The following is an 11,551-nucleotide window of genomic DNA, read 5'->3' on the forward strand; positions in this document are numbered from 1 at the left end:
TGATTGGACTCAATGATCTTAAAGGTCTTTTCCAATCTAGGCAATTCTGTGATTCTGTGACCCAGCTGTCCAGTAAGAGATCCCACCAACCATGATGCTTGGTCTTTTGCGTTCACCTGCTCCTCTTTTAGCAGATTAAGTTTTCTTCTAACTGATTCATGCAGTGGAGCCACAGTTAATAGATTCCTGTCTTCAGCAGAGGCACAGCAAGCACTGTAAGGTCCACATTAGCCTTTTCCCTTTTGCTCCCACTGCTTTCTTCCCCTGCCTGACATGTTCACTCTGTCACAAGAGCTTCTCTTCCTAGGTGACACCTGCTGTTAGTTCAGACACATTTACCTGTATCTGCTGTCTCCTTAACAGCTTTCAGTCTTAAGCAAGAATGTAACAACTTAGTAAAATTCTTCATGAGCAAGCAAAGTAAAATCTCAAGACCCACACCTATGAACAACCAAAGTCAGGCTCTTTAGTTTGTATTTTGACACAAGATGACTAACACTACTCATTTTCCAGTTTTCTACACTGCTAAGGAAAAGCATGCTGGAAGCTGGTCAGGCTATCAGTTCTCTATACTGTAGAAAACATTATGGACAATGCTACCTAAGGATTAAAAAATTTGTCTTTTCATACAGTTTGTCTTGGGAGAGCATAAAACTGCAAATATGCAGTTTAGAGCGTATGTATGTTACACAAGACTAGATCATATTCCGCTGCTCTCCCCTGAACAGAGACATCAAAATCCAGCATCTCTTACATGTACATCAAGTACAACTTGGGATGTAGTGTTAATTTGTAACTGAAGAGAAAAAAAAAAGTGATAGTTTAATCCCTGAAGAGAGCTTCAGCAGTTGCTTACAAACCATATTCATAAAACTATGACAAATCATTCAGTGGTTCAGGCAGAACTGAACATCAGATCCATCAAAGAAATATAAGGTTCTTCATCTGGAAAAATGAGCTAAACTAACCTAAGCTTTCTGTAGTTTTGAAGAACAATATAAAGAGATATAATGAAATGGGTTTACTTGTTTTAAGGGAAGTAAGGCTAAATTTTAAGCTTCTGCTTAGTAGTTGCACTTTCTCCAATTAGACTTCATGAGAATAGTCAGCCACTGAACCAGGATTCAGTTGTATTGTATAGTTCCATTGTTAGTAGGAGTAACTTAGTACACTTCACCTTTTTGCCAGTTGGGCACTAATACCAGCACTGCTAAGGATTAAAACCAAAAAACAACAGCCTCCACTCCACCCCTCAGTCTTACAGCTCAGTCTGTTCAGAAGGCAAGTAGGCAGCCGTGAAAAAAAAATACAAAACCACCAGACTGTATTTTGAACAGTGCAAGAAATATTCCATTCATTACAAAGCATGCAGGTTTCCAAATGTACTTAGTATCCATTTTGAGTTGCTGGAGTAAAAATCTGCCCTCTCGCCTTTTGCTCAGTTTTCAGATATTAGGCACCCATCCTTTCGCTGTGTTAAGAGCCTGTGAACACCAAACACTTATTTTATGACTAAGGCCTACAAGCATTCCCAAATGGGAAAAAGAAAAATGTTAGTTCACATCAGTGGACATCCCTCTACTATAACATCATTACAATCAAACTGGGCAAGAGAATGTCTTTAAGCAAAAGGATCCGATATCAGAAGTGCAGCTGTGCTCACTATTCCCGCCTTGATCTTGTACACGTGCCATCTTCATCATATTCACCCATCAACTGCAACATATATGTTCCAGTATAGAGAAGAAACTGTCCAGTTATCTGTGCTGCATGAGATATTAGCTGAAGCACTTTCCTAGAAGAAAAGCCATTTGTTTAAAACAAATAAATCATGAGCAAGATGACATTACTTCTTTCTCCCCACCCACAACACCTTTAGGATGAATAATGCAGATATATTTAAGAACTCTCTCATTCCTTCTCACTTCTGAGAAGCTGATCATTTTGGTACCTTCTTTAGAAAAAACACTTCCGTGGCCATTGATTAACAGAAAACTACTGACCAGAACACATATTTAACAAAGGAGGCTGTCATCCTGCCAGGTATTTATAGGCCTCCTGCAAAGACAAACTACTCAAACTACCAGAGCACCACTGCAGACAGCTTTGCCTGGGAGCCTAGCAACATTCCTGCAGCATGAATCCACCTTGCATCTCACCTTTAGGCCATTCACTAACACAACACTGCATGTGTCTCCAAGCTAAGATCAAACTTGATTAGATCTGCAGCTGAGCAATCACATTACAGTGGATGCCCAACAGCAAAACAGTTGAAGCCAGGAAAATTAATGCTGTCCAAGCTGCAAGCCTTAAAAACCTCTCAGTTCACAACTATTTTTTTTTAAGATTTAGTGAGTATCAGCATTCAAATATATAATTCAGTGTGAGAATCAGTACAGATCCATAAACTATGATTGGATAAGCAGCAGTGGTCTACAATATAAATTGTGGATCACTACAGGATCGCGGGGGAGAAGACATCATCATATTTGAATGGTCGTTTATTCAACTTAATTATTGCTGTGTTTTCCTTCAGTTCTCCAAGAAACAACAGGAACATCAATATTAAGAGCTATATTCAAGTTTCAGCCCCCAAAAGTTAAGTACATCCTCACAAGTATGAAGCTGAGGCACTGGGGAAGTGGTACACAAGAATTGAGAACATTCCAAAACTGGAAAGGGACCAGTTTCTGAAGATACAGAAACCAGACCAGCCTTCCTCTTCTGCAAAAAAGGGGGAAGATTTTCTGAATTCCTGTCTCAGAAAACATGCAGCTGTGAACCCTCTGGTATTATTCACTTCTCCTTTGAGCTCTAGCAGAGGAGGCAATGTCTTCTTCATACAAATTCATTTTTGTCTGCTATGATGAAAGAAAGTTTGCAATCAAAATCCAATGCTTCAAAAGAGTAAAATACCCTATGTTCAGAGGCTGGGAAGCGTTCAAAAAACACTGTACCCTTATTCATGCTCCCTACACATATGCTATTGCAGTAGGTCCTTCCCTTGACCAGACAGTATAGACCAAGGAGCTTTACAGCTGCACCTGGTACCAAGTTTTTGAGCAGCTGCAGTGTGTCACTTGCACATGAAAGCAGTTGTTACTTAAGCCATGGAGCAAGTTATTTGTTGAACCGGACATTTGATCCTTCTGTTGGACGCTACCGGGAAAACCGTTGGGGAAATGCACTAACAAGACCTGGCAGGCTTCAAGCCTCTCCCAGTGCTGAACAACTGCAGCATTTTAAAGTCCCTTCCCTTCACACTCCACAGGTGGGCTCAGAGAGGGGGCATCAGAGTTAGCAGTCTGGAAATCGTTAGCGGAGGGACTACTCCAAGAACTTAACGTTGTCTGCCTCCAATTTCAACAGCGAGTTGAGGCAGGCTGTCTCACTGTTCTGTTCAAGACTACCAAAGATTACCTCTTCTGTCACCCCTGTCCTTTGCTAACAGCAGACGGTTTTCTCACCCTGACACTGGCACTTCCCTTACGGCTCAACTCAATAACCTAACAGTGATTCCAGAAGAATTCCACAGCTACTTCAGCTGTTTGCCAGCTTCTTTCTCACCAGCTGCCCCATGTTGGCAGGGAGGCGGAATTGTCACTTCAAACTCTCCTTAGCAGTGCAAGTTCCAGTGCTGATACTCATCTCCACAGCAAACTGTCAGAAATTAGAGTTTGTTCTGGCTCAAGAGACTTAAACAGGAACTGGAGGAGTGCAGCTGTTCAGGGGTAAATCTTTGCTTTGAAGAAACCCTAATGAAGCCAGTGCTACAGGTGGCCATAGCATATAGCTGGATAATCTCTGTAGCATAATGAGAGTGGAACCTCATCTATAATCATACCAGCTGTAGCCTAAAAGATTAAGCAAGAGACCACCTAAGTAGAGTGGGAGAGTTAGTCAGATTGGAAGATAGGGAACAAGATTAACATTACAGTGCTTAATACCTGCATCATGAGACAAGGGACTATTTGAAGACTTCATACTAAAGACTACAAGTTGCTCAGGGGAAGTGAAAACCTCACTTACAGCATATACATCTGTCTGTTATGTACAGAGCAGATCTAGTCCTCAAGTAATAAAAAGCAGCAACATTGCATCATTGTGTCTCAATCAGAACTTGAAAGAAATTCAGGGCTGCAGCTTAAACAGCTGTCAAAGTATGGAGTCTCTTCAGACATCTTCAAAGAAGTTTCCTTCAACCAGAGCAGAACACGACTGGTTTTGACAAGGCACAGACTTCCAACAAACTTTCAATAGAAAGCAGTGGACAGGACAGGTATTCTTTTGCCTCCGCATAAGACAGCATTTCCCAAAAAGCCAGTCCTACCAAACTCACAACCCAGCACAGATGAGTCCTGCAGGAGACTGTTCTTTGTTAGGCTCCATTAGTTTCCTCAGAGACCAGGCTTAAAAACAATGGCATCACAATCTTAACTACAGATGACAAATTCATATCAAGATAGCAGAGAGTGTAATATCTCTTCTATTTTCCTCTGCCTCCATGTAGTCAGGTGGTGAATTTAACAGCCAAGTATTGTAAAGTCTGAGCAAGCTTTAAGACCCCTGCCATTAGATCTCAAATTCCTCTCATTTCATCCCCTTGAAGCTCCCCTTCAAAGTCAGATGCTTCTTCCTCAGCCTCCTGCATTCTTCAAACAAGTCAAAGAAATCTGGGGAAATCCCAGGAAAACAAAGAGATTCTATCTACATCCTTGCAAGATAAGTTGATAAGATTTTTGCCTTGGAGAAATCTAAGATTCCACAATAAAAGGCTATAGTAAGTTTTCACAAGTCAGCTGTCCAGCTTACAAAGGAAGATTCAGCATATTGGTCATATATTCATAGAAATAATAAGCTCATTAATAGAAATAATAGAAATTAATAGCAGTAATTAGAAATTAATTAATAGAAATAATAGAATTAATATAAATAATAAGCTTATGAATACACTTGCTTCACAGAACCAATAAGCATTTTTACATTAATGCATACTACTGATCAGTAGTGGAAACACACTTACCGCAATATGCTTTTTGCTCCCATACACTTGATATCATATGAGATAGAGTAGATCTCATAGAAGGTCGCCTTGATGTTTAGACAGCCAATAAAATCCTTAGGGTTCAGCTTGTACAGATCAAATGTGATGTTTGCTACTCCCATTTTCTTCTTTTGTCTTACAGTGGCAACCGCATTTCTCATCTAATTTTAAAAGAGGAAGAGAGTTTTTGTACCATGAGCAAGGAAACTACAGCAACACAATCACTGATAGAGCAGCTTTTTAGAAGCAACTTGCTTATTCCAGTCTTGGAGCCAGTTCTCAATCAATTCTAAACTGGAATTAAAAGCATTAGCAGAGAAAAGCAAGTCTATAGCTTAAGTAATTTTGTTCAAGTCCTGACCAGCCTTCTGCAGCTATTCCAGATGTTCTAGTGACATACCACCTCCCAAATCTTTCTTTCCTGTAATAGAGCTTCTTCTTCAGAGTATACTGAAGTCACAGCTAATGTCACTGGGCAGTGTTCTTGTCATTTAGTTATCCTGCTATGTTCCAGCTGCTAGCTGAGGCAGCAGTTAGTCCACACTGAAACAGGCCACCAAATAACCAGGATTACATTGGGTCCTTCCATTTAGGAAGGAATGCAATACTAATGAAAACTTTTAGAGATAGCTGCAAAGGTGACATCTGTGAAAAGTTAGGTCCTCATTTCAAATCCTGGCTCATAACAAAAAGAGTGACATGGGGAGGGAACCAGTACTGATTAGGCCTAGGGTTTAATACTGAGTTAAGAGAAAAAGCAAAGGAGGAGGAGTGTATAAAGTCATCTTCCACCTTAATTCCACCCTCTTTATTGAAAGCAGCCCTTGTCTGCTTCGGAGCTGACAGTGATGCTTTTAGGATGGCTGCTTCAAGAAAAAAAATGAAAACAGTGTAAGGGAGACATCTTTATTTACAGAGACATCTAGTGGATACATGAGATACTCTGCTCAGCACATTCCGCTGAAGGTTAACAACTTGCGCAGGCGGCAAGCTGGATTCTGCATGCTAAATGAAGCAATAAAGTTGTGTAAGACTGGGCTTTTTTTGTACTTGTCACCCCAGCATTCAGACAGTGCAATGATAAGCCAGACCAAGTTGAACACTTTAGTATATCATTAGCCAGCAATTTTATGCCTGTTTTATTTCGATAGCCTCTGAGTTTCAGCAACAGGGCCCCCTGTCAACAACGGTTTTGGACATGTACAAGTAGTTGGTATGCTTGGTAGCATATCCTCCCCACACCCCCATTAGCACCCAGAATATTTGGATAAAGCATGACAGAGCTACATCCCAGATAATCTGTGAAGCTGTAGTAGTCCTGCTGTCATTCAGCACATCCTGAAGAGAGGCCGCATACAAGCTTGTCCTGCTGCCATGCCAGACAGGATACAGGGCAGAGAGGAAAGGTGTAAGGCAGAGTCACACCCTGGCTACAACTTCTTTCCTGCTCTTGGGGGTCATGGCCCAGATGCATCAGATTGATAAGCCAGTGAGGTGTCTTGGGGAAAGATGTATAAACTGCACCCACTGCAACAGGAGACTGAGAAAATGAGTCCACATGATCAAGCCATCCATGTACAAAGAGAAGAATGGTAGGCTTGTTTACAACTCCTCAGCTAGCTCTGCAGCTGGTAGAAGAAATTTGATGCTAGCTTTCTAGTAACAACAATTTCATGGAAAGGCAATTAGGAGTTGAACTCTTATCTTATTAATGTACAGATGACTATTTCCTCACTAAACCACAAACTGAATGCTGAGGTGATACAATTAGAAAGCCAAAGCTAGCCAATCATAATAGTTCTTAAAATATCTTGAAGCATGTAGACTAACATTAGATTTTTATGACAACTTTTAGCTTTTTGCAAGATTAAATACAAGCATTTTTCTAACCTTAACTAAACCATCACTGCATTCAAAAGGCAAAACTTGGTTTACATTACTTAATTTGGGGCACTTTTTCCCATCTTTAAAAAGTAACATTTAAAGACACTGTATTTTAACTTCATGTAGTCAAAGTCCTAATTTTCTTTGTGTGACAAAAAGACATAAGAACAAAGTTATTTCTGAGGCTCTTCAAAAGCAAGAGATTTCCTCTACAATTATTTTTCAGTCGTAATGTTTCATTTCAATTCTTGGCAGATCTTTGTCAACAGTTCTACGTCCAAGCAAAGGACAAAAAAATCAGCCAAACAAAATCAACCACACAAAACCAATCAAACAAAACCCACCAACCTTAATTTGTCATCCAGGAAGGCTCAACAAGGAGCTGATGCCTTGCTTTCTTTAGAAGAAGTTTTCTTCCCCTTCCCCCTACTTTCCAATAATTTTAGTAGCCACATACATTCTCCCATTCACTTCTATTCAAATGAGAGACAGATAGTCAACACTTACTTGTGTCCATTTCTGTCCTTTTTCCAGAATCATGAAGTGTGTATTGTCATCCAGGGAATTGAAGAACTCTTCTGTGTCTACAACCGTTCCATCTTCCTCCAAAACCAGAGTAACTATTCCAGCAGATATAAGGAAGGCATCCAAAGTCTGAAAAAAAACCAACAACCCCAACACATTAGATTTTAGCATTCAAAAAAGGACCCATCATTTAATGCCAAGACTTGCTTATCTGACATATTCTCCTGAATTTCCCCAGTAATGATTTTTCAAAGAGCCTATGGGTTGCCTTTCTGCAATACTTGCACTTCACCAAGTTTCAGGCAGAGCAGGAAATGCTGATGAGCTCTTGCAGACTGCTTGCAACAATTCCCTTCCGGCTGCTTCGGGAGGCATTTGACACACGAAAAGGTCGCCCTGCAGGCATGAGAGGAGGGAACAGGGTCTGTTTTGTTACTGCTCCCATAGATGCTCCCATGGATACCAAAGATCTAAGACGAACAAAAATTCAGCATTCAGTCATGTCAAGTACTGTGAGAGGAAGTATTGTTGAGCTCAATGATGTGAGCACATTATATAAGTAATTCTCAGGTAAAATTACACTTGTGGAGCCTGCTTTCAAACTAAACACTACATAGCCCTACAGATACATTGTCTCTGAGCTTTCTCTTGCCAGTGACATTTGAAAACACTTCTAAAATTAAAAACATTTCAAGCAGATGTGAGCCACCTGTAGCTCAGCTGATGCCAAGAATCACAGCTACAATGAGGCTGGAAGGCTTTAACATTGAATTAGAAAGGCAGTAGCTTTTACTGCATTCAGCCACTTAGATCATTCTCTCTACCTGCAAGATAAATACTCAATGAGATAATACACAAGACTACTTTCAATTAATTATTTAAGATATGAGTTTGCTTTAGGAAGATTGAATGTATTATCTATGTTCAAAATACATAGCATAACACAAATGGAGCTTTTCAAAATAGTTATGACTGACATCCAAACAGCCAAGTCATTTATCTTGCAAATAATACCTACAGCCTATGAAACTTCATATAATTTTGAGGAAAAAAAAATCATACAGTAAGACTCGTTTGTGCCCTAATGTATCAAAAAGAGTCATAGATGCATAGCCTGCTCCTGCGGGCTAACAGAGAGGCTGAAAGAATTCAAACACTTCTAGCAAGAGGTTTTAAATTTTCCAAGGCAATCACGTTTTAACAGTGACCGTTCAGGTTCCCTTAGGTAAACTGAGCACAAAACACCGGTAACTGCCTGCTCCTCACCAAGGTACAGACCTACTCCCATCTGCATCTAAAGACAGCTATTTGCTGCCAAAAACCATCATGCATGACCTCTAGAAAGAGTTGATCTCTAACAAGTATTTTGCTCCTTAATACTGGGTTGCACGGGCAGGGAGTGGTGTGTATGTTAGAAAGGAATGTATTCTCGTTTTGTTCTCCCACATAGGTGTAAAAGGTTGGCTTTATGTAGGAAAATATGTTCTCAGACACTTTCACAGAGGGGAAGTGAACTGGCAATCTCTTTCTACAGCCAGAGTGAATACAGGAATTCCTAAAACAGTGATGAAATGGTATAAAGTTACTCAACTAATGATGTCCCGGTCACACCTTTTGTGCAAGTCCACATCGACCAGGGAGAATAACTATCTTTTCCAAACCTCTTATCTGGTCTTTAAGGATATTTTTGGGATGCATAGAAAGTATTTTTTTGTGACTGGCCAGACAAAATTCCAGCAATTCATGTGTTTCATTCTCTCATTCTGAACTCCTGTTTTACAGGGCTTTGGGCTATGCTTTTCCTTTGTACACCAAAGTTTACCTTCCTCAGAAACTCCTCAGCATTATTAGAGCTTTTATTTTTTTTAAAGATAGGTGTGAGCATGATGTTCAACAATTTTATTCTAGCTCAATCAAATACCTTCTTGGTAGTGCTGCCTAAGCACTAGATCCCTTGCTTTCAACTGCTTGCATACACACACGGCTGGTGGAAATCTCTCCTGTCCCTGTAACAAAGCTGGTAAGGATGAGCAACCAGTATGGTTTTCAAGAGACTGGCACTGTTTCAAATTAAAGAGCTAAAAAGCACTTTGCTCTTGGAGAAGGGTCAAGATTAGGGAGGAGGACAAAGTGATAGAGTAGCACTGACAAAGGCATTGAAGCTCTACAGAAGGGAAGTGTGTTAGGACAGGGCGTGTCTGTTCATTTCGTCACTAAATTAATAGTCCCACAGTCACACCACTGGTATGTGGGCAGTTCCCATTCTGAATCACTCAGAGTCTTTTCCTTAGATATGAGGATATGCTCATTTACCTCTGGGCTGGTGATTCTCCAGGGCAGCCTGATGTCAGAAAGCACAACACTCAGGATTCAAGAGACAGCTCTTTCAGAGCTAGTTACATCCCATTCCCCCACACATATTTGAAAATTAGCATGTAGAATAGTTACCCAAGTAGTATGTATGACAGTACTGCCAAGCTGGTTTGTGTGGGGTTTTTTTTGGTTGGTTGTTGGGGGTTTTTTTGCAAGGACAGTAAATACCAGTCTGTTTAACAGTTTTCTTTCCAGTTAGTTAAGCCAAGTTGTCATTTACAAAAGACAAAGCATAAGAAAAAAAAGCCAAAACATACATCTTGATACAGAAGGAAGAACATTAGGGGCACGTTGAGCTAACAGGGATTACCTCACGTATTGGTAAAGCCAACTATACAAGCCATATTTTGCAGATCTGAGCAGACATTTCTTCAGGATTTAGGATCAATCACCTCACACTGGTGCCTAGTTCTATCAGATGTAAAAGAGAAAAAAAACCTCAAACATTAATAAAGCAGGACTTTAATTAGCTTCACCAGACAATCACTTGACAAGGAATCAAAATCTCAGGGAGTTATTTAACATTGATGTCATTTCATCTACATTTCAATAAAACCAGTTGACATAATCTGCTATAAGTCTGCTATATTCTGGGCTCTGGTGTAGGCTGAAATTTCAGTTAATGGAAGTACCAGGAAGCAAAAGCCAGAGTGATTAAAAAACCCAAACAAACTACAGAACAGACAGAGTGTGAAACCTTCGATTTTTGTGCCTATTGCCAAAAACTTGGGTTTAATTTATTTCCCCTAACAGATAAAGGAAACCTCCTCAAACAGGCCAGCCTACATACAGGGCTCTTAGAAAGATCCGGTTTTGCTGCAGCTCTCCTCAGAAACTAGGCAAACTGACTCCTGCTGCAGGGAATTGCTCCACTAGATTTGAGTTATCAAAAATAATTTTTTATTAAAAGCTGATCAAGCTAAGTCAGGAAACAAGTGGTGGAAAGGAAAGGAACATATGAAGGTGCAGTCAGTTTTATTAGAAAGTTGAGTGAAATGTTAGATACAGAAAACTCTACTACTGTTTTATTATTCTTTAAGGGCAAAAGGGTTAAGTCCTAGCTCTTCCCTAAAGGAGAGGGGGATCCTATCTCAGTGGAAAACAAAAACATAATTGAAAAAGCAAATAACTTCAAACTAAAGCACCTTGTGCAGTTTGTTTTATATAACTACAGCCTGCTAGAGGGACTCGCAGAATGCTTCAAGTATTCAGTGTAGTGTTGAGGCTGGTGGGATGGATTAATTAATACCTCTTTTTAGGAGAACCTGGTGATTAAAAGCCTGCCTCGAGCCCTGTACACATATTTCACTCTATCTTTGTGTGCAATATGGCTTGTATGTTTGTATAAGAATGTGGTGCAATGGTCTTCAGTGTCACTCTGAAAAGTCATTGTTGCACAAGTGGCTTCAGAATATGGTACGGTTCGATTTTTAGGTTAGAGTTCACAGACAAATGACCACTGCAGTAACAGCAAAGCAAGAAGAAAAAAAAGTCAGAAATCAGTCAGGAGACTTCAGGTTCGACCAGATTACGGATAAGCTTTTTTTGCTCAAGCATAAACTGTACAGATAGCAGAACTGTATTTCTGAGTAGTATGCAGAACTATCCATTGCTGATGTGGTCAGTACACCTGCAGAGCAGAGAGGCCAGGAGTTGTGCTCATGCCACTGGGTCCCACACCAAAGCTCCACATCTCACACATAAGCTCTGTGTACACAAGACGGC

At 40.2% G+C, this 11,551-nt stretch overlaps 1 protein-coding gene across 1 annotated transcript; it reads right to left on the bottom strand.

Moving 5' to 3' along the window:
• Positions 1 to 1,662: 1,662 nt before the first annotated feature.
• Positions 1,663 to 8,114, bottom strand: LOC104279168 (cell death activator CIDE-A-like). Its single transcript, XM_009876358.1, has 5 exons — positions 8,077 to 8,114; positions 7,769 to 7,923; positions 7,436 to 7,584; positions 5,024 to 5,205; positions 1,663 to 1,795 (listed from the first exon to the last, which is right to left on the bottom strand). Exons 1-5 carry the CDS (start codon positions 8,112 to 8,114, stop codon positions 1,663 to 1,665), a joined length of 657 nt encoding a protein of 218 aa, XP_009874660.1.
• Positions 8,115 to 11,551: the final 3,437 nt, after the last annotated feature.

This window comes from Apaloderma vittatum, unplaced genomic scaffold (genome assembly GCF_000703405.1).
Source record: "Apaloderma vittatum isolate BGI_N311 unplaced genomic scaffold, ASM70340v1 scaffold12039, whole genome shotgun sequence".
Lineage (NCBI taxonomy): Eukaryota > Metazoa > Chordata > Aves > Trogoniformes > Trogonidae > Apaloderma > Apaloderma vittatum.